The sequence below is a fragment of the Mixophyes fleayi genome, chromosome 3 (genome assembly GCF_038048845.1).
Source record: "Mixophyes fleayi isolate aMixFle1 chromosome 3, aMixFle1.hap1, whole genome shotgun sequence".
Taxonomy (NCBI): domain Eukaryota; kingdom Metazoa; phylum Chordata; class Amphibia; order Anura; family Limnodynastidae; genus Mixophyes; species Mixophyes fleayi.
In genome coordinates this window covers 12,053,342-12,077,199 of record NC_134404.1, presented here as the reverse complement: position 1 = coordinate 12,077,199, position 23,858 = coordinate 12,053,342, and the positions used below count along the sequence as shown (strand labels likewise).

General features: G+C 41.3%; 1 protein-coding gene across 5 annotated transcripts in view; it reads left to right on the top strand.

The window, feature by feature from the left end:
* Positions 1-21,365, top strand: part of LOC142143338 (major histocompatibility complex class I-related protein 1-like) — a 719,063-nt gene extending 697,698 nt beyond the window's left edge. For 2 of the 5 annotated variants that reach the window (XM_075201101.1, XM_075201100.1), the window contains exon 8: positions 20,587-21,365. In XM_075201101.1, the coding sequence (XP_075057202.1) occupies positions 20,587-20,810 (224 nt within the window). In that variant the 3' untranslated portion in view covers positions 20,811-21,365. Of the gene's footprint in view, positions 1-9,148; positions 9,507-20,586 lie in introns of those variants that run through there. The other 3 variants (XR_012689510.1, XM_075201102.1, XM_075201103.1) reach the window with 3 other exon arrangements.
* Positions 21,366-23,858: the final 2,493 nt, after the last annotated feature.

Sequence of the window (23,858 nt, the reverse complement as noted above, 5' to 3'; positions counted from 1 at the left end):
TCTGTCTCTGTGGTGTATATAGTGTAATCATTGTACAATGTGTGTGAGGGGGCTCCTCTGTCTCTGTGGTGTATATAGTGTAATCATTGTACAATGTGTGTGAGGGGGCTGCTCTGTCTCTGTGGTGTATATAGTGTAATCATTGTACAATGTGTGTGAGGAGGCTGCTCTGTGTCTGTGATGTATATAGTGTAATCATTGTACAATGTGTGTGAGGAGGCTGCTCTGTCTTTGTATTGTATATAGTGTAATCATTGTACAATGTGTGTGAGGAGGCTGCTCTGTGTCTGTGGTGTATATAGTGTAATCATTGTACAATGTGTGTGAGGAGGCTGCTCTGTTTCTGTGGTGTATATAGTGTAATCATTGTACAATGTGTGTGAGGAGGCTGCTCTGTCTCTGTGGTGTATATAGTGTAATCATTGTACAATGTGTGTGAGGAGGCTGCTCTGTTTCTGTGGTGTATATAGTGTAATCATTGTACAATGTGTGTGAGGGGACTGCTCTGTCTGTGATGTATATAGTGTAATCATTGTACAATGTGTGTGAGGAGGCTGCTCTGTCTGTGGTGTATATAGTGTAATCATTGTACAATGTGTGTGAGGTGGCTGCTCTGTCTCTGTGGTGTATATAGTGTAATCATTGGACAATGTTTGTGATGGGGCTGCGCTATCTCTGTGGTGTATATAGTGTAATCATTGTACAATGTGTGTGAGGAGGCTGCTCTGTCTCTGTGGTGTATATAATGTAATCATTGTACAATGTGTGTGAGGAGGCTGCTCTGTCTCTGTGGTGTATATAGTGTAATCATTGTACAATGTGTGTGAGGGGGCTGCTCTGTCTCTGTGGTGTATATAGTGTAATCATTGTACAATGTGTGTGAGGGGGCTGCTCTGTCTCTGTGGTGTATATAGTGTAATCATTGTACAATGTGTGTGAGGGGGCTTCTCTGTGTCTTTAGTGTATATAGTGTAATCATTGTACAATGTGTGTGAGGGGGCTGCTCTGTCTCTGTGGTGTATATAGTGTAATCATTGTACAATGTGTGTGAGGAGGCTGTTCTGTCTCTGTGGTGTATATAGTGTAATCATTGTACAATGTGTGTGAGGGGGCTGCTCTGTCTCTGTGGTGTATATAGTGTAATCATTGTACAATGTGTGTGAGGAGGCTGCTCTGTGTCTTTAGTGTATATAGTGTAATCATTGTACAATGTGTGTGAGGGGGCTGCTCTGTCTCTGTGGTGTATATAGTGTAATCATTGTACAATGTGTGTGAGGAGGCTGCTCTGTCTCTGTGGTGTATATAGTGTAATCATTGTACAATGTGCGTGAGGAGGCTGCTCTGTGTCTGTCGTGTATATAGTGTAATCATTGTACAATGTGTGTGAGGAGGCTGCTCTGTGTCTGTGATGTATATAGTGTAATCATTGTACAATGTGTGTGAGGAGGCTGCTCTGTCTCTGTGGTGTATATAGTGTAATCATTGTACAATGTGTGTGAGGAGGCTGCTCTGTGTCTGTGGTGTATATAGTGTAATCATTGTACAATGTGTGTGAGGAGGCTGCTCTGTGTCTGTGGTGTATATAGTGTAATCATTGTACAATGTGTGTGAGGAGGCTGCTCTGTTTCTGTGGTGTATATAGTGTAATCATTGTACAATGTGTGTGAGGAGGCTGCTCTGTCTCTGTGGTGTATATAGTGTAATCATTGTACAATGTGTGTGAGGGGGCTGCTCTGTCTGTAGTGTATATAGTGTAATCATTGGACAATGTGTGTGAGGAGGCTGCTCTGTGTCTATAGTGTATATAGTGTAATCAATGTACAATGTGTGTGAGGAGGCTGCTCTGTCTCTGTGGGGTATATATAGTGTAATCATTGTACAATGTGTGTGAGGGGGCTGCTCTGTGTCTATAGTGTATATAGTGTAATCATTGTACAATGTGTGTGAAGGGGCTGCTCTGTCTCTGTGGGGTATATATAGTGTAATCATTGTACAATGTGTGTGAGGGGGCTGCTCTGTCTCTGTGGTGTATATAGTGTAATCATTGTACAATGTGTGTGAGGAGGCTGCTCAGTCTCTGTGATGTATATAGTGTAATCATTGTACAATGTGTGTGAGGAGGCTGCTCTGTCTCTGTGGTGTATATATAGTGTAATCATTGTACAATGTGTGTGAGGAGGCTGCTCTGTCTCTGTGCTGTATATAGTGTAATCATTGTACAATGTGTGTGAGGAGGCTGCTCTGTCTCTGTGGTGTATATAGTGTAATCATTGTACAATGTGTGTGAGGAGGCTGCTCTGTCTCTGTGGTGTATATAGTGTAATCATTGTACAATGTGTGTGAGGAGGCTGCTCAGTCTCTGTGATGTATATAGTGTAATCATTGTACAATGTGTGTGAGGAGGCTGCTCTGTCTCTGTGGTGTATATATAGTGTAATCATTGTACAATGTGTGTGAGGAGGCTGCTCTGTCTGTGATGTATATAGTGTAATCATTGTACAATGTGTGTGAGGAGGCTGCTCTGTCTGTGGTGTATATAATGTAATCATTGTACAATGTGTGTGAGGGGGCTGCTCTGTCTCTGTGGTGTATATAGTGTAATCATTGTACAATGTGTGTGAGGAGGCTGCTCAGTCTCTGTGATGTATATAGTGTAATCATTGTACAATGTGTGTGAGGAGGCTGCTCTGTCTCTGTGGTGTATATAGTGTAATCATTGTACAATGTGTGTGAGGAGGCTGCTCAGTCTCTGTGGTGTATATAGTGTAATCATTGTACAATGTGTGTGATGCGGCTGCTCTGTCTCTGTGGTGTATATAGTGTAATCATTGTATAATGTGTGTGAGGAGGCTGCTCTGTCTCTGTGGTGTATATAGTGTAATCATTGTACAATGTGTGTGAGGAGGCTGCTCAGTCTCTGTGGTGTATATAGTGTAATCATTGTACAATGTGTGTGATGCGGCTGCTCTGTCTCTGTGGTGTATATAGTGTAATCATTGTACAATGTGTGTGAGGAGGCTGCTCTGTCTCTGTGGTGTATATAGTGTAATCATTGTACAATGTGTGTGAGGAGGCTGCTCTGTCTCTGTGGTGTATATAGTGTAATCATTGTACAATGTGTGTGATGCGGCTGCTCTGTCTCTGGTGTATATAGTGTAATCATTGTACAATGTGTGTGAGGAGGCTGCTCTGTCTCTGTGGTGTATATAGTGTAATCATTGTACAATGTGTGTGAGGAGGCTGCTCTGTCTCTGTGATGTATGTAGTGTAATCATTGTACAATGTGTGTGAGGAGGCTGCTCTGTCTCTGTGGTGTATATAGTGTAATCATTGTACAATGTGTGTGATGCGGCTGCTCTGTCTCTGTGCTGTATATAGTGTAATCATTGTATAATGTGTGTGAGGAGGCTGCTCTGTCTCTGTGGTGTATATAGTGTAATCATTGTACAATGTGTGTGATGCGGCTGCTCTGTCTCTGTGCTGTATATAGTGTAATCATTGTACAATGTGTGTGAGGAGGCTGCTCTGTCTCTGTGCTGTATATAGTGTAATCATTGTACAATGTGTGTGAGGAGGCTGCTCTGTCTCTGTGGTGTATATAGTGTAATCATTGTACAATGTGTGTGATGCGGCTGCTCTGTCTCTGTGGTGTATATAGTGTAATCATTGTACAATGTGTGTGAGGAGGCTGCTCTGTCTCTGTGGTGTATATAGTGTAATCATTGTACAATGTGTGTGATGCGGCTGCTCTGTCTCTGTGCTGTATATAGTGTAATCATTGTACAATGTGTGTGAGGAGGCTGCTCTGTCTCTGTGCTGTATATAGTGTAATCATTGTACAATGTGTGTGATGGGGCTGCTCTGTCTGTGGTGTATATAGTGTAATCATTGTACAATGTGTGTGAGGGGGCTGCTCTGTCTCTGTGGTGTATATAGTGTAATCATTGTACAATATGTGTGAGGGAGCTGCTCTGTCTCTGTGGTGTATATAGTGTAATCATTGTACAATGTGTGTGAGGAGGCTGCTCTGTCTCTGTGCTGTATATAGTGTAATCATTGTACAATGTGTGTGATGCGGCTGCTCTGTCTCTGTGGTGTATATATAGTGTAATCATTGTACAATGTGTGTGAGGAGGCTGCTCTGTCTCTGTGGTGTATATAGTGTAATCATTGTACAATGTGTGTGAGGAGGCTGCTCTGTGTCTGTGGTGTATATAGTGTAATCATTGTACAATGTGTGTGAGGAGGCTGCTCTGTGTCTGTGATGTATATAGTGTAATCATTGTACAATGTGTGTGAGGAGGCTGCTCTGTCTTTGTATTGTATATAGTGTAATCATTGTACAATGTGTGTGAGGAGGCTGCTCTGTGTCTGTGGTGTATATAGTGTAATCATTGTACAATGTGTGTGAGGAGGCTGCTCTGTCTCTGTGGTGTATATAGTGTAATCATTGTACAATGTGTGTGAGGGGGCTGCTCTGTCTGTGGTGTATATAGTGTAATCATTGTACAATGTGTGTGAGGAGGCTGCTCTGTCTCTGTGGTGTATATAGTGTAATCATTGTACAATGTGTGTGAGGAGGCTGCTCTGTGTCTGTAGTGTAATCATTGTACAATGTGTGTGAGGGGCCTGCTCTGTCTCTGTGGTGTATATAGTGTAATCATTGTACAATGTGTGTGAGGAGGCTGCTCTGTCTCTGTGGTGTATATAGTGTAATCATTGTACAATGTGTGTGAGGGGGCTGCTCTGTCTGTAGTGTATATAGTGTAATCATTGTACAATGTGTGTGAGGGGGCTGCTCTGTCTGTGTGGTGTATATAGTGTAATCATTGTACAATGTGTGTGATGAGGCTGCTCTATCTCTGTGGTGTATATAGTGTAATCATTGGACAATGTTTGTGATGGGGCTGCGCTATCTCTGTGGTGTATATAGTGTAATCATTGTACAATGTGTGTGAGGAGGCTGCTCTGTCTCTGTGGTGTATATAATGTAATCATTGTACAATGTGTGTGAGGAGGCTGCTCTGTCTCTGTGGTGTATATAGTGTAATCATTGTACAATGTGTGTGAGGGGGCTGCTCTGTCTCTGTGGTGTATATAGTGTAATCATTGTACAATGTGTGTGAGGGGGCTGCTCTGTCTCTGTGGTGTATATAGTGTAATCATTGTACAATGTGTGTGAGGGGGCTTCTCTGTGTCTTTAGTGTATATAGTGTAATCATTGTACAATGTGTGTGAGGGGGCTGCTCTGTCTCTGTGGTGTATATAGTGTAATCATTGTACAATGTGTGTGAGGAGGCTGTTCTGTCTCTGTGGTGTATATAGTGTAATCATTGTACAATGTGTGTGAGGGGGCTGCTCTGTCTCTGTGGTGTATATAGTGTAATCATTGTACAATGTGTGTGAGGAGGCTGCTCTGTGTCTTTAGTGTATATAGTGTAATCATTGTACAATGTGTGTGAGGGGGCTGCTCTGTCTCTGTGGTGTATATAGTGTAATCATTGTACAATGTGTGTGAGGAGGCTGCTCTGTCTCTGTGGTGTATATAGTGTAATCATTGTACAATGTGTGTGAGGAGGCTGCTCTGTGTCTGTAGTGTATATAGTGTAATCATTGTACAATGTGTGTGAGGAGGCTGCTCTGTCTCTGTGGTGTATATATAGTGTAATCATTGTACAATGTGTGTGAGGGGGCTGCTCTGTCTCTGTGATGTATATAGTGTAATCATTGTACAATGTGTGTGAGGAGGCTGCTCTGTGTCTTTAGTGTATATAGTGTAATCATTGTACAATGTGTGTGAGGAGGCTGCTCTGTGTTTGTAGTGTAATCATTGTACAATGTGTGTGAGGAGACTGCTCTGTGTCTGTAGTTTATGTAGTGTAATCATTGTACAATGTGTGTGAGGAGGCTGCTCTGTGTCTGTAGTGTATATAGTGTAATCATTGTACAATGTGTGTGAGGAGGCTGCTCTGTCTCTGTGGTGTATATAGTGTAATCATTGTACAATGTGTGTGAGGGGCCTGCTCTGTCTGTGGTGTATATAGTGTAATCATTCTACAATGTGTGTGAGGGGGCTGCTCTGTCTCTGTGGTGTATATAGTGTAATCATTGTACAATGTGTGTGAGGAGGTGCTCTGTCTCTGTGGTGTATATATAGTGTAATCATTGTACAATGTGTGTGAGGAGGCTGCTCTGTCTCTGTGGTGTATATAGTGTAATCATTGTACAATGTGTGTGAGGAGGCTGCTCTGTCTCTGTGGTGTATATAGTGTAATCATTGTACAATGTGTGTGAGGATGCTGCTCTGTGTCTGTAGTGTAATCATTGTACAATGTGTGTGAGGGGCCTGCTCTGTCTCTGTGGTGTATATAGTGTAATCATTGTACAATGTGTGTGAGGGGGCTGCTCTGTCTCTGTGGTGTATATTGTGTAATCATTGTACAATGTGTGTGAGGAGGCTGCTCTGTCTCTGTGGTGTATATATAGTGTAATCATTGTACAATGTGTGTGAGGAGGCTGCTCTGTCTCTGTGGTGTATATAGTGTAATCATTGTACAATGTGTGTGAGGAGGCTGCTCTGTCTCTGTGGTGTATATAGTGTAATCATTGTACAATGTGTGTGAGGAGGCTGCTCTGTCTCTGTGGTGTATATAGTGTAATCATTGTACAATGTGTGTGAGGAGGCTGCTCTGTCTCTGTGGTGTATATAGTGTAATCATTGTACAATGTGTGTGAGGGGGCTGCTCTGTCTCTGTGGTGTATATAGTGTAATCATTGTACAATGTGTGTGAGGGGGCTGCTCTGTCTGTGGTGTATATAGTGTAATCATTGTACAATGTGTGTAAGGAGGCTGCTCTGTCTCTGTGGTGTATATAGTGTAATCATTGTACAATGTGTGTGAGGAGGCTGCTCTGTGTCTGTAGTGTAATCATTGTACAATGTGTGTGAGGGGCCTGCTCTGTCTCTGTGGTGTATATAGTGTAATCATTGTACAATGTGTGTGAGGAGGCTGCTCTGTCTCTGTGGTGTATATAGTGTAATCATTGTACAATGTGTGTGAGGGGGCTGCTCTGTGTCTGTAGTGTAATCATTGTACAATGTGTGTGAGGAGGCTGCTCTGTCTCTGTGGTGTATATAGTGTAATCATTGTACAATGTGTGTGAGGAGGCTGCTCTGTCTCTGTGGTGTATATAGTGTAATCATTGTACAATGTGTGTGAGGAGGCTGCTCTGTCTCTGTGGTGTATATAGTGTAATCATTGTACAATGTGTGTGAAGAGGCTGCTCTGTCTCTGTGGTGTATATAGTGTAATCATTGTACAATGTGTGTGAGGGGGCTGCTCTGTCTCTGTGGTGTATATAGTGTAATCATTGTACAATGTGTGTGAGGAGGCTGCTCTGTCTATGTGGTGTATATAGTGTAATCATTGTACAATGTGTGTGAGGAGGCTGCTCTGTGTCTGTAGTGTATATAGTGTAATCATTGTACAATGTGTGTGAGGGGCCTGCTCTGTCTGTGCTGTATATAGTGTAATCATTGTACAATGTGTGTGAGGAGGCTGCTCTGTCTGTGTGGTGTATATAGTGTAATCATTGTACAATGTGTGTGAGGGGGCTGCTCTGTCTCTGTGGTGTATATAGTGTAATCATTGTACAATGTGTGTGAGGGGGCTGCTCTGTCTCTGTGGTGTATATAGTGTAATCATTGTACAATGTGTGTGAGGGGGCTGCTCTGTCTCTGTGGTGTATATAGTGTAATCATTGTACAATGTGTGTGAGGGGTCTGCTCTGTCTCTGTGGTGTATATAGTGTAATCATTGTACAATGTGTGTGAGGAGGCTGCTCTGTCTCTGTGGTGTATATAGTGTAATCATTGTACAATGTGTGTGAGGAGGCTGCTCTGTGTCTGTAGTGTATATAGTGTAATCATTGTACAATGTGTGTGAGGGGCCTGCTCTGTCTGTGCTGTATATAGTGTAATCATTGTACAATGTGTGTGAGGAGGCTGCTCTGTCTGTGTGGTGTATATAGTGTAATCATTGTACAATGTGTGTGAGGGGGCTGCTCTGTCTCTGTGGTGTATATAGTGTAATCATTGTACAATGTGTGTGAGGGGGCTGCTCTGTCTCTGTGGTGTATATAGTGTAATCATTGTACAATGTGTGTGAGGGGTCTGCTCTGTCTCTGTGGTGTATATAGTGTAATCATTGTACAATGTGTGTGAGGAGGCTGCTCTGTCTCTGAGGTGTATATAGTGTAATCATTGTACAATGTGTGTGAGGAGGCTGCTCTGTCTCTGTGGTGTATATAGTGTAATCATTGTACAATGTGTGTGAGGAGGCTGCTCTGTCTCTGTGGTGTATATAGTGTAATCATTGTACAATGTGTGTGAGGGGGCTGCTCTGTCTGTGTGGTGTATATAGTGTAATCATTGTACAATGTGTGTGAGGAGGCTACTCTGTCTGTGTGGTGTATATAGTGTAATCATTGTACAATGTGTGTGATGGGGCTGCTCTGTCTCTGTGGTGTATATAGTGTAATCATTGTACAATGTGTGTGAGGAGGCTGCTCTGTCTCTGTGGTGTATATAGTGTAATCATTGTACAATGTGTGTGAGGAGGCTGCTCTGTCTCTGGTGTATATAGTGTAATCATTGTACAATGTGTGTGAGGTGGCTGCTCTGTCTGTGGTGTATATAGTGTAATCATTGTACAATGTGTGTGAGGAGGCTGCACTGTCTCTGTGGTGTATATAGTGTAATCATTGTACAATGTGTGTGAGGAGGCTGCACTGTCTCTGTGGTGTATATAGTGTAATCATTGTACAATGTGTGTGAGGGGGCTGCTCTGTCTGTAGTGTATATAGTGTAATCATTGTACAATGTGTGTGAGGGGGCTGCTCTGTCTCTGTGGTGTATATAGTGTAATCATTGTACAATGTGTGTGAGGGGGCTGCTCTGTCTCTGTGGTGTATATAGTGTAATCAATGTACAATGTGTGTGAGGAGGCTGCTCTGTCTCTGTGATGTATATAGTATAATCATTGTACAATGTGTGTGAGGAGGCTGCTCTGTCTCTGTGATGTATATAGTGTAATCAATGTACAATGTATGCAGTTTAATGTTTATTATACAAATTGATCTTCTCACAGCTTCAGGTGCATCCTGTGACTTCACGAGCGACTCAGTTACAGCCAGAGGGTAAATTACTGAATATCATGTCATTATATCCATAGACTGTTCAACATGTCTGAGTAATTGATTAACATGAGCCCAGTCAGGAGACAGTAGCAGGAACTGTGAGTCAAGTCCACGGAGAAGTTGGTGGGACAGGAGTGTGTGAGACCAGCTGCCATTCACAGCAGGAGTCCATAGATTGTAAGCCTGCGAGCGGGGACTTCTCACCTCTTTGTCTGTTTTACCCAGTTTGTTTATTAGTTTACTGTGTATGTCCCCAATTGTAAAGCGGAATATGTTGGCGCTATATAAATAAATGATGATGATAAGCTACAGTCTAGATGTAAATGTACCGGGCAGAGATTATACACATGGGGCTCAACCTGATCTATAACATTAAGCAGTCAACGCCCATTGATGTTTATTAACGTGTTATTGATAATGGGGACAGCCAACACTTTGGTGGTTATTTACCACTTTTCTTCTAGTAAAACATGTTATAAGATAATGAACCAATTGCTAATACTTCTCACCTGGCTTGACTGTTAATTCAATAAACATTAATCTTAGGTCGGTATAACTAGTATATAATATGTCCCCTCTGGTTAGCAGTCTGTTTATTCACATTACTTTGATGGTACTTTTTAATTTGTGCCAACCTATTATAATACTCCCATCCAGGCTGTAAAGAAATCCAGTCCGTTCATCTAGTCAAACAAATGACATAGTTTCCCTGTAGCAGTGCCAGCATTAATGACTAACAGGAAGATTTGCTCTGAGGGTTAGGGATTAGTGTAGGGAATTGTGAGTGCTACAAGATTACTTATGTGCACACATACAGAGCACGCATTAAATACACACACGAGTCTGAACCTATCTAAAATAAACTCAATTCTTATGGTAACGGTGCATTTTGGTGCAATATTAGTGCTCAATATATACTCACACGTTCAGTCTGTGCTGTGCATACATGTAATAGCCTGAGACTGCACCATATCAGCAGATTATATTTTGTTCAATCTCAATCTATAGCAAAATACATTCTTGCCCAAATCTGCACCCTAAAAATATACCTTGTATATTCCTTCTATTAGCACTGCCTATTGAGTAAATTAGTATATAATATTTATAACTATACCTTGTTGAACTTATATAATCAACTTATATAATCAGCTCTATTTCCACCCAACAATATTTAGCTCTAAAGATCTCTAAATAATACATTTAAGGACATACATTGAAATATACTGTGCATGGATACTCTATATAAATTGGTATAAAAAAGTTTAGTCAGTGACAGATATTTCCTAATATTTTATATTTGATTCCTATAAGTATTTAGTCCAAGTTAGACATCCACAAATGATCCCTAATAGGAAGGGATGGTGTATTATGAGACCCATTCGTTTATATTAAGCAGAATGAATTTATATATAAAAATATATATATATATATATATATATATATATATATATGTATATATATATATAAGCCTAGCGGCGTGTGTTAGTGTGTGTGTGTGTGTGTGTGTGGAAAAAACTATTTTCTCAGAAAGGGCTCATCCAATTGATCTGAAATTTGGTATACTGACATTATTTGACAAAAAAATTATAATAGGAAAGTCAGTTAACTTTCATCATCCCCCCTTTTCCCCGTGGGAGGGGTAGTAAAGGCTAAATTTATGAGTTGAGGGCTCAAACTCTTTTTCGTGAGGTAATTTTACCTCATGAACACACATGCGTAATATACTTAACACAGTGAAGAAACCTGATGAAAGCACCATATGCATGGACGTCATTACTGTGCTACCCGCCTTCCTAACAACTTGGCAAACACCTACTATTACTACTCACGCCTTCCTAACAAGTAGTTACAGCACTGTAAGTAGTGACAGCACTGAAAACGAATGTGATACAAGCAGAAGTTTTGACTGGCTCTGCTGAAGGAGAGAAGCTGATGATACCTCGGATTGACTTATGTCCATCCGAAACAGGACTGCCGTTTAAGCTAAGACGGCGGCAGTTCCCTTTGAAGGGGGCATTTGCTATGACCATTAACAAGTCACAGGGTTAAACACTTGACCGTGTGGGTATTTATTTACCAGAGCCTGTGTTTGGTCATGGACAATTGTATGTCGCATTTTCACGAGTACGGAGAAGCAGTGATGTGAAAGTGCAGGTTATGAATACTGCCCTTCAAGGAAGACTGATTGAGCACAGTGATAAGGTGTTTAGCAGAAACGTTGTGTATCAAGAGGTTTTAGAACAGTAAGACGATGGAGATTAAGGATGTGGCGATGAAGATGAAGGATGAGGTGATGGAGAAGAATGATGAGGTGGTGACATGTGGACAAAACCACGTTAAAAAAGGGCGCTTACGTCGGGAAGTAACGCTCTTCCCCTGATGAGGCCTGGCCTAGCCCCAAATGCATGACAAGAACCTTTTTAACACCTTAAGTAGCTTGATTTGAATGCATGAGTATCATGCACGGGTTAACTTGTATATTTATATATATACACCTAGGCAAAAAAAAAAACCTTTTGTTTAACATGTCCACATCTTACACTTATACACAATCTAAAGTTTAAAAAAAAATTGAAACTCTTTCACTCAACCTCCTAAAAGCTATGAAATTACAACGATTAAGGCAGAAACCTTAATGAACGTGTTCCTTGCGCAATACAGACATGCTGCCATCACATCCTGTGGTTAGCTGCAGATTCAGCACTATCATGGAGTGAGATTGCTGTCACTCACAAAAGGGTGGAGCTGCTAATTCACAGATTTTTGTGATCACTGGAACACACACATGCAGTCTTTGGAGCTGAAGGTCTGAGTAGCTGTATAGCACAAAAGATAATCCCCACATCCATCCCACTTATGTCCTCGCATAGTCCCTGCAGCCATCTACATTTTGGTGTCATTTACCCTAGCAATAATTTATGACAAACATACATTTGATTAATTCAGTAACTCAACTTCATAATGAATTATTTCACCAATGCAGAGGTTTGTCTCGTGCCCATTTTGTTATGATCCCCACAATCAGTGATTGATAACCCCTATACAAAACCTATGGCACGGGTTGTTTTTCACCATTAGCAGCCACCTTGCCCAAAACCACACTGTTCACTGGTACTCAGATTCCCCCTGGACATGATCCCAGTAGTGTATAGTTTACATTCCTTAGTGAGGTAGAGTCAGGGAGACTTGTAGCTATGGAGCAACACATCAACAACAAAAAGGCAAAAAGGACACAATAGTGGATGGTCAGCTGACAAGCTGAGTCAGAGGACAGGAGAGGTACATGAAGTCAACAAACAGGCATAGAGTTCAAGGGCAGGCAGAGATCAAAAAGCAAGGTCTAGTAAACAAATCCAAGTGTGACAGGATGGGCCACCTATGCCACCCTTTCTGTTGTGTTGCTGGGGACCGGTTGGGCTTGCCTTGCCACCATCCCCTTTTCTTTATCCCAAATGTGCCCTCTAACTGCAGTAGGATGGGCTTAAGCTGCTGCCACCACTGGACTCCTTAGCGGCATCCAAAACTGCGTCCTTCTGGGTAACTGTTGCTGTTAGTGTACCCCCTCACTGGGCACCTGGGCTGATACCCCTCACCTCTTCTTGTAGATCAGGGTTGCTGTACATGGTTTCCCCTGGCTTATCACACTGTAAAGAGCTGCTGGATAGCAGACAGAGCGGTGGAACAAGATGCTGGGTCCAAACCTTAGAACAACCGGATAACGGATTAGATTTGGGTCTCATCTGCAGGTCACAGAAATTACAGCATGGAAGTAGTGGTCAAGCAGGCTCTTGAAGCAAATGATGTTTATTAGCTCAGGTGTCCTAATAAGGACAGTTAACACTAGTGTATGGTGCTAGTGACTACAAGGTGAGATGGAACAATAATACATTACATGGTAAAACAGTCTTCCTTTTATACAGATATACATACATGTTATCAGGGGTAGTCCAGCCCAGCCCAGGCACCGAAACGTCTCATATCACATTAGATACTTTACAACCAGGATATAATCTAATCTTGCATCTAACACAGTTTAACTTTCACACCAACCTGATTTCCTCAAATGTGCTGTGTATATTGTTAGGAGGCTTCCTGTCTCTCTAACTAGACATGCACACAGGTAACGACCTCTGCCGGGCCATCAGGCCAAAGCAGGTGTTTGTCACTTCTGAGATGAAAAGAATAGAGATGGTCACTGACCCCCGTGTTTTGGTTTTGTATTTGGTTTTGGATCTGGATTACCGTCGTGTTTTGGTTTTGGTTTTGTTTTGCTATTTTGTTGGAAAATCAATGTTTTTGGGCCTAAAATAACCAAATTTAGTGTTCCACCTGTTTCATGGATAAGTAATCTAATTGTAAAGCTAATAAATGATCAAAAAAACAGTTTAATTCCTGGTAGGCGTTCATTACTTCTACACACAAAACAGATTGTCTTCCTCTCCATCTATGCATATTGGCAATGCAGCCATCGTCTTTGGATGTATATTACACCCTACACTTATAGTTAAATATGTAAAGAAATGGAAAAAGGCAGTTTGCTTTCTGTCTCTATAGGCCCCCCTCCACTTGTTAAAAAAAAACAAAAAATTCAGCCGTTATAGACTGTACAATATTAATTGAAATGGACAAAGCCAGTTTGGTTTCTGTCTCTCTAGGCCCCCCTCCACTTGTTGAAAACACAAAAAAATTCAGCCGTTATAGACTGTACAATATTAAGAGAAATGGACAAAGCCAGTTTGGGGTCACTCTGTCTATGACACCCTACCCTTAAGGAGAAATTGCCCAAACAGCAGCCTTTCAAGACGGTACGTGATATGGAAATGCCACAAGTCCCTTTCCTCTTTCGGGGTAGATTACACCCTACACTTACATAGAAAGTTTTAAAAAGATGTAATCGTCATCATCTTCAGCTTAATCCTCACCCTCATCAGTGTGTACGTCATCATCACAGACTATCAATTCATCACCGCTTGAATCCGCCATTAGAGAACAGTCAGTGCTTGGATGTCTTTGATGGTGAAGGCCTTCCTCGTGGAAGATGTAGTTCATTTTTATAAACATTATTTTCTCCACATTTTTTGGAAGTAATCTTCGACGGCGATCACTGACTAAGTTCCTGGCTGTACTGAATACTCGTTCAGAGTACACACTGGAGGGTGGTCAGCTTAGGTATTGCAAAGCAAGTTTGAACATGGGTTTCCAAATGACCTGCATTTCCTCCCAGTAAGGAAAGGGACTGTCTGACATTTCCATATCAATTACCTCTTGAAAATAATCCTCCACCATCCTTTGCATGTTTATACTTGTATTTGATGGAGTTATGGGCAAGGTGACACATTTTTTTGAAAAATCCTTCAAACCAGCCCAGATGTTAAATTGTTCTGGTCTGCCCCTTGCGTCTTCCCTGCTTCTTTTTGGGTAATTAAATTTTTTACGAGCAGCAGCAGCTTGAGAAATTGAATGAGGACACGTCGTGAAGGCCCAGTTCAGCGGTCAACTTGCTGAGCAATAGCTCTTGCAAAAGTTCACATCTCGCTCATTTACAAGTAAAGACTCAATGTAGGTCTTAAACCTTGGATCAAGCACAGTGGCTAAAATGAACTGATCCGAGTTCAAGATCTTAATAACTCGAGGATCATTGTGAAGCGAATGAAGTACTTGATCGACAAGGCCAACATACTTTGCGGAATTGCTTGCTTTCAGCTCCTCCTTCAGTTTCTCAAGCTGCTTTTTCAAAAGTCTAATTAAAGGAATGACTTGGCTCAAACTAGCAGAGTCTGCACTCACCTCACACGTCACAACTTCAAATGGTTTCAGCACCTTGCACAGCACTGAAAGGATTCCCCACTGTGCAAGAGTGAAATACATCCCCCCTCCTTTCCCAATGTCATGGTTTGTGCAATATGCTTGGATGGCTTTGCGCTGTTCCTCCATCCTCTGAAGCATGTACAGGGTGGAATTCCACCTAGTTACCACCTCTTGCTTAAATTGGTGGCAGGGCAAGTTAAACTGCTCTTGGAGCTGCTGTAATCTCCTACATGCTGTGGCTGAATGCCTGAAATGGCCTAAAATTTTACAGGCCACCGAAAGCATCTCCTGCACCTCACTGTTATTTCGTAGGAAGCTCTGCACCACCAAGATGATGGTGTGAGCAAAACAAGGAATGTGTTGGAAATCACCCAGCTGTAATGCTCGCACTATATTGTTGGCGTTATCAGAAATGACATATCCTGGGGAGAGTCCAAGTGGTATAAGCCATGTATCAATCACATCTCTAAGTTTGCGTAACAAATTGTCAGCTGTATGCCTGTTAGTGAAGCCGGTGATACAAAGAGTGGCCTGCCTGTGACAAATGTTACCTGGTGGTGTAAATGCTGCTGCTGTTCCTGCCGGTGAAGGTGAATGACCAACCCAGTGGGCTGTCACAGTCATATAGTCTTTGGTTTGGCCACTTCCACTTGTCCCCATATCTGTGGTTAAGTGTACAGTGGGCAGAATGGCATTTTTCAGCGCAATCTCTAAATTTTTACACACTTTTTGGTATAGTTGGGGAATTGCTTTACGGGAGAAATGGTGTCGCGATGGAATTCTGTAACACGGACACAAAATCTCAATTAACTGTGAAAAACCAGCTGCGTTTATTGTGGAGATTGGACGCAGATCTAACACTAACATTGCAGCCATGGCGTCTGTGATTCGCCTGGCTACTGGGTGACTGCTGTCATATTTGCTTCCCCTAGCAAATGATTGTTTCACAGTTAACTGCTGAAATGTAGGACTGCTCTTTTTCTTGGCCTTCCTCTGGGCTAATGATTCACCCCCAGCAGCAGCAACAGCAGCAGCAGTGGGACTAACACTTTCTTCAGAGGAATCAATAATAGTGCAGGAGTCATCCAGCCTTAATAAGTGGGATGCCGGGCTAACTCCTAGCGCTACTGAGGATATTGATGAGGATGGTGTGGTGGGTGTATTTTGTAGCCGTCAGGATGTCGGTGACCGGAGGGACTTAGCTGATGATGGAGTGCTTGTAATTTTTTGGGAAGAACTTTCAGCTTTCCCCAACACTTTGCCATAAACTCTCCTTAAATGACGAAACATAGACGAGATTCCAAGATGGTTAAGGTCTCTCCCTCGACTGACTGTTGCTTGACATACACTACAAATGGCTATATAATTGTTGTCTGGATTTGGGTAGAAATAATTCCACACATAAGAAGTGGATTTTTTTGTTTTATGCCCAGGCATGACAATGGCCTTTTTCTTGTCACGTGCCAGAACTGCTGCCACTGGTGCAGGACTTACACAAACAACCTCATCCTCATCAACATCCTCATTAGCGCCCTTGTCGCCTACACAAATCTCCCCCTCATCCTCTTCTAATTCCAAAGTAGCATCCTCAATTTGGGTATCACCGGCTACACTCGGGCTATTAAGGCACACATCAGCAGAATGCTCACGATTAGACATCCCACTGTTGGATGGACTCTCCACAGGGATTGGTGTCATTTGTGAATCAGAGCAAACATTATCCTCTAATGCCTTACTGTTATCTTGCAGCTCGGCTTTGACGCGTAACAGTAGTTGTGCACCAATTGTAGGCTCGGTAATTTTTTGGGATCTGCCACTAATAGAGAAAGGTGAAGACCTCATTCTCTCTTTGCCACTGCGTGTGTAGAATGGCTTGTTGGCAATTTTTTTTTATCGGCACTTTACTTTTGCTCAGTTACACTTCTTTTTCGCTTCAACACAGTAAAAAAAATTTGGGTGTGTGTTTTTTGGACTGATTTCGAAACACTGTGTAGTTTGACATCGCCTTGCCCAGATGACGTACTGGGAACACTACCATCAGGACTGGTGACAGAACCTGGTTGCTCATTCTGCTCATATGTGGACTGCTTTGAATCCATTCTGAGCCCAAAGCACTTGTAGTGCTAAACTTATTTGGTAGATACTGCTGACAAATATGACTTTTGACAGCCAGAAATATTTATGCACAATTATGGGGGACACCCCAAAAGCACTTGGGAGTGCTAAAAATTATTTGGTAGATACAGCTGACAGATAGTAATTTTGACAGCCAGAAATATTTATGCAAAATAATGGGGGACACCCAAAAAGCACTTTGAGTGCCAAATATTTTAAAAAAAAATAAAAAAAAATCCTCTATCCTCCTCTCTTCTTTAGCAGTTTTTGTTAGCACAATTTGAATCAGAATATTGTATTCTCTGTCCCTGCTCTAATCAGCCTGTGACTACACACTGCTCTCTCCCTCTGTCAAATGGCGATAGATTGCTGTGGAGGCAGGTATTTATAATCTTCAAGTATCGCGAGAACCGAGCCCCGAGATCCGACGACGTCACGATGACGTTCGGCCTCGATTTGGATTCTGAGCGGGCGGGAGAGTACCGAGCTACTCAGCTCGGTACTCGGATACCCAAAGTTCGGGTGGGTTCGGTTCTCGGGGAACCGAGCCCGCCCATCTCTAGAAAAGAATCAATTAACTTTGTGTAGGGAAAAGGAAACTAACACATTTCCTCCAACTTTGGCTACAGTACATTCCCAATACACAAATATAACATAGTATCAAAATCAATACATTTGCAATGCTATAAATTGGTGCCTGCAGCACTAATTGAAATACATTTCTACAATAAATTATTTCTACGTGGTGCAGCCATTATTATTTATAAGTGATCCAGCCACTCCAAGGTCAAACACATTGAATCCAGCAGCAGATGATATAGTAATCTATATAGAATAAAGATACAGGAACTAGGCTAGGTAAACCTAACACCAGCAAGGTAATGAGGGCAATGAGTGGATTGATGTAGGTCCTGGCCAATCAGCTGCTGTGTAGAACTCATGTGAGCAGTGATTTGCAATGTGAAATGGATTTCTGAGACAACAGACCACCAAACCATAACACTTGTACATTCTATTTCTGCCCCTATGCTTGTGCTATTACATTTTCTTAGTTTAACTTTATCATAGTTTAGGGCAGTGGTCAGGAAACAGGGGTAAAAATGAAATTCCTGGGGGTAATGCTGCCGATTCACATGCTGTCAATTTTATTGTAGACCCCTTTAAATGTGAAATTGCTGTTGTACCAGAAGAGCTTCAAGGGTTGGCAGAGGCACTTCTTGAGCTTCGATGCAATAATAAGCACTTATTGCATTGGAAAACAAAGCAGATCTGTTATATTTTTGGATGTCAACAGCTGCAAAGGCATCAAAACTGCACATGAGGAGGCAATCAAAAAGTTGCTGCCTTTTGCAATAACCTACCTTTGCGAACAAGGATTTTCCACTCTAACGAACATAAAAACAAAGTAGAGAAATCGATTGGACGCTGAAGACTGTATCCAAATTGTTCTGACATCAAAATGCCCCAATATTGATGCTCTCTTGTCAAAAATGAAGCAACATAATTTCTCCAAAACCTGAAGTTTTGAAGTTGAAGCTTTCAAAGAAATTTTTAATAGATTCAATACAATTTTGAATTCCAATAATTAATAATATATGATTTCCTTCCTTTCAAATCAAGGGGTTAACGTCGGCGTATTTAAATATATTTGGGGGTAAAAGGCAAAAAAGTTCCCTGACCCCTGGTTTAGGGCCTCAGCGTCTTAGAAAGAGACAACAGAGCAGCTCAATAAATATTGTTATATGTTAGTAGTTTATAGCATACCAATATATTTAAAATACATGTAATTGATGTATAAGCCTCTGCTAAGTTTGGTTTTCAGTAAACAATGTTTGCCAGTACATAGTAAACTGCACAGAAGTGTAAATCCAATGCACAGAGAGCGCTAGAACAATGCAGCAAGGGATATATGCACATTGGACATTAAAAGTAAAATGAAAACATATTATTTTAAGAATAATAAAGCATATCAGACAATTTAAAAATACAGTAAAAACTTCATGCAGATGGACTGCCAACAGTAATACAAAGTATTTCAAACTAGTGCAGTGAGCGCTCAAATGAGCATATAGAGATAGACGCAGATGTTATAAATGCTCAGAGAAAATGAAGGAACCAAGATTATCCCAACTCTGGTAATAGTGAAAGGTCCTCCATAAGATGAGGTATTATTGCAAAATGAACCTGTGATGATACAAGGACATTAATGTAGGCACCCAGCGGAAAGTTACGATATCTAGTGGTTCAATATCACACAGACAACGAGCGCTGTATGAGCTATTTTGCCACTCAGAGCATAAGAGAAAGCACCATTGACATTTAAATTATTTGGGCAATCATTGTTTATTGATGAAGGTGCAAAACTAATTTAATATTAACTTATGGGGGACATTTTTTCCACTACATTAAGGGGACAACATTATTTAATTATTATATTATTCAGGCACTATGTAATGTCAAATTGTGCAACATTAATAATTATGTCCACCATAACAATCAGTTAATATTATTATATATTCACATTTCCTCCATAATATAATACTATAGTAGTGTCCCCTTAAAAAAATAAAAAAATACCCCATAAGTTTAATATTGAATTCATTTTGCCCCTTAACCAATAAATAATGATTGCTTAAATAATTTAAATGTCAATGGTGCTTTCTTTTATGTTCTGAATGTAAAAATTGTTCAAACAGCAGCAGTTTGAGCAATCTCGCCACTCACAAGCACCTCTTTATTTTAAATTCCAAAGAGCAAAAAGAAGGAGAAACATGTAATATTGGGGCACTCTGTGACTTTTGTTTTTACATCAATTAAAACTAAATACTTTATTGAGGTCAATTTAAAAAGAAAGGAAAAGGACTCCCTATAAAATCCTGAGTAGCAAAGTAATTAAAACCTAATTATGTGATCATGATACAGTGTAATAAAATAGTGTTTTAAAATGGTAGCAAACCCACCAAGCCTCGCTATGTTTATTGAATCAATGGGTCGTAACACTTTTGTATGATGCTACAAACCAATGAGTATTAATTATTTCAATAAACTTATTTGTATGCAAAGGGTCTCCTGATTATTTAAATTATCTACCTATTCTGTAAAAGTAGTCATTAATAATTTCTGTGAATTATTAAAATGGGGTTTTGATAATTCCCCATTTAAAGGGCAGCATGTTGTAAGACTCATATATGAGACCAGTATTCACCATTTACCATCCATGATGTTTGTCGCTGTGTTACTAATCATGTAGTAATAAAATGGTCACATACCCTCTTCATTCTGAAAAAATCAGATGCATATTATCTAATGTACATTAGTAACAATTTGTTGTTTGCTTTATAAATATGGAGATAGATAAACTCACAATTGAATGTCAGGAAAAAACATTATTTAGATATTTTTAGACAATTACACCACTATTAAGACATATTTTGTGAATTTAGGTTTTTATTCTTTGTCTTTGCAGATCCAGAAGCCACCAAGAGGAGAAGCTCTGAGATCTTTCACTGTCATCGACAATGCAGATTCCCAGCCCTTCATCTGCTGACCTTCTGCTTCTTGTTATTAATACATCTAATGCAAGCAGATCTAGTAATGGGGAATATTTTAACAATTTTACAATTTGTGAATGATCTTATTTCTTCTCTAACTATGAACCATGTCCAGATTTGGGTTCATAATTATCTTTAGATCACCTTCTAAAATGATAGACATTTTCTATAGTATCTTGGTTGTCCTACGATGTATCCTACCCAGATGGTATAATTGCCATTATTACCTTTAAGGAGGATAGAGCAGGAATGGGGATGTCCTAATAAATAACCCAACGCCACCACAATGTGTGGGGCAACTGTTTAACTAGAAGCTTGGGTAGGTTGGATGGATGAATGTATTATGCTAATTCATGGAACATGTTCCCTGCAGGTAAACTATATCAGATTATTATGTTCTAATTTGGTTATCAATATTTCAAGTTTTTTTTGGTTGATATAAAATTCTTGTGTTTGTTGTAAATAAATCCAGGGTAGTCGTGGTTGACCAAATTTGTAGTACAGATATCTGAAAAGAATACTCTTCCTTCTCAAAAAGTCACAATAGCCATTTAAGATTAGAATCCGTGATCATGACCAAATTGATGGCATAGATCAGGGGTTGGCAACCTTTTTCTATCAGAGTGCCACCTAAAATCTAGTGAAGCCCAGGTGTGCCAGTTGGGTGTGATATATATATATATATATATATATATATATACAGGGGCTCACGGAGGATTGTTGGGGGGGGGGGTTTCTCCCCGCCGACCGAAAAAAAAACAAAAAAACCAAAAACACGAGATAGAGCATGCGCAGCAGCTCCGTTTTGCCAGCGCTGTCCTATACAGCAGCCGTGGCGCTGTCTAAGAAGCGTCCGCTGCGGTGCTGTATACAATACAGCACCGCCGCGGACGCTTCTTTGACAGCGCTGCGGCTGCTGTATAGGACAGTGGCCACTTAGTTAGCGCAGGGGGGGTTTCTAGAGACTCAGAAACCCCCCCTGCGTGCACCACTGATATATACACACACACAAACATACATACATACATACATACATACATACATACATACAGGGCTGCCTAGAGAAATTCATGGCCCCAGTACAGCAACTTCATGTGTCCCCCTTTATAGTCAAGCATGGTAAAAAAAATGTTGTGCTGCCGCAGAGCGGCGGTGCAACATTTTTTTGGCCATGCAAGTGGTCGTACAATTGGGGGCGTGGCAGTGCATCATTGGGGGCTTGTCTAGCAGGTGAAAAGCACCAGGCCACCCTCTTACAGAAAAATGCATTACTCACACATGCCCCCTTGCTCAGCAGCTTTGCTCACATATGTCCCCTCTGCCCACATGCTTTAATCACATTTGCCCCCCCTCTGCCCAGCACCTTTAGTCACACATGCCCCCTCTCCAGCACACCTTCTTACCTTATTCTCCACTGCACAGCATGGGAAGATATCCAGCAGCTCGCCGAGTACCATGTGACCACTGCAGTCACATGACCTGGCGTCTGAAGATACCTGAGCTGAAGGGGATTTAGCTATTACCGATCCCACCTGCACTCAATAAAAAAAAAAAAAAAAAAAAAAAAGTACTTTTAAAATAAAAAATGTATTTTTTTAAAGATAGGTCTCCAGTGGGGACTCGGGCCTCCAAGCAGGCCCAGGCAATTTGTAGCCGCCCCCTAACCTCTCGGCTATATATATATATATATATATATATATATATATATATATATATATAATTTTATGAGGCCAATATCATATTAACAGTAAGGGACCAGCAAAAAAACGTTATGCCGCACAGTAGTGCCCCAGTTCACATCATACCTCATAATTGTGTCCCCAATTCATCTTATGCCTCATAGTTGTGCCCACAATTCATACTTTGCCACAGTTGCCCCCACAAATACATAGTATGCCACAGTTGTCCCCAGAAACACATAGCATGCCACAGTTGCCCCCAGAAACACATAGTATGCCACAGTTGCCCTCAGAAACACATTGTTTGCCACAGTTGCCCCCATAAATATATAGTATGCCACAGTTGCCCCCACAAATACATAGTATGCCACAGTTGCCCCCAGAAACACATAGTATGCCACAGTTGCCCCCATAAATATATAGTATGCCACAGTTGCCCCCACAAATACATAGTATGCCACAGTAATGAATTTTGGCCAGTTTGTTGGATGGAGTGATATTGTTACATGATTACTGCAACCTTCTCCTCACCAGCCTCCCCCTCTCCTGTCTCGCCCTCCTCAGGTCTATACTCAATACGGCTGTAAGACTCATCTTCCTCTCCTGCTGCTCCTCTTCTGCTTCCCCTCTCTGCCTTGCCTTACACTGGCTCCCCTTCCCCTACAGAATCCTTTGCCAACTGCTTGCCCTGACCTACAAGGCCCTCTCCCACTCTACTGCCCTATAGTATATATATAGTATGCCACAGTTGCCCCCACAAATACATAGTATGCCACAGTTGCCCCCCAGAAATACATAGCATGCCACAGTTGCCCCTACAAATACATAGTATGCCACAGTTACCCCTACAAATACATAGCATGCCACAGTTGCCCCCACAAATACATAGCATGCCACAGTTGCCCCCAGAAACATATAGTATGCCACAGTTGCCCCCAGAAATATATAGCATGCCACAGTTGCCCCCACAAATACATAGTATGCCACAGTTGCCCCATAAATATACAGTATGCCACAGTTGCCCCATAAATATATAGCATGCCACAGTTGCCCCCATAAATATATAGCATGCCACAGTTGCCCCATAAATATATAGTATGCCACAGTTGCCCCCATAAATATATAGCATGCCACAGTTGCCCCCATAAATATATAGTATGCCACAGTTGTCCCCACAAATACATAGTATGCCACAGTTGCCCCATAAATATATAGCATGCCACAGTTGCCCCCATAAATATATAGCATGCCACAGTTGCCCCCATAAATATATAGTATGCCACAGTTGCCCCCATAAATATATAGCATGCCACAGTTGCCCCCATAAATATATAGTATGCCACAGTTGCCCCCATAAATATATAGTATGCCACAGTTGCCCCCACAAATGCAAAGTATGCTAAGTATATGTGCCCCTCAATTTGCTGCCCTTACTTACCTTTGTAGACTCGTCTTTCTGGAGAAACCTGGGAGCTGCTTCAGCAAAGCAGCCGATGATGGCCGAAACT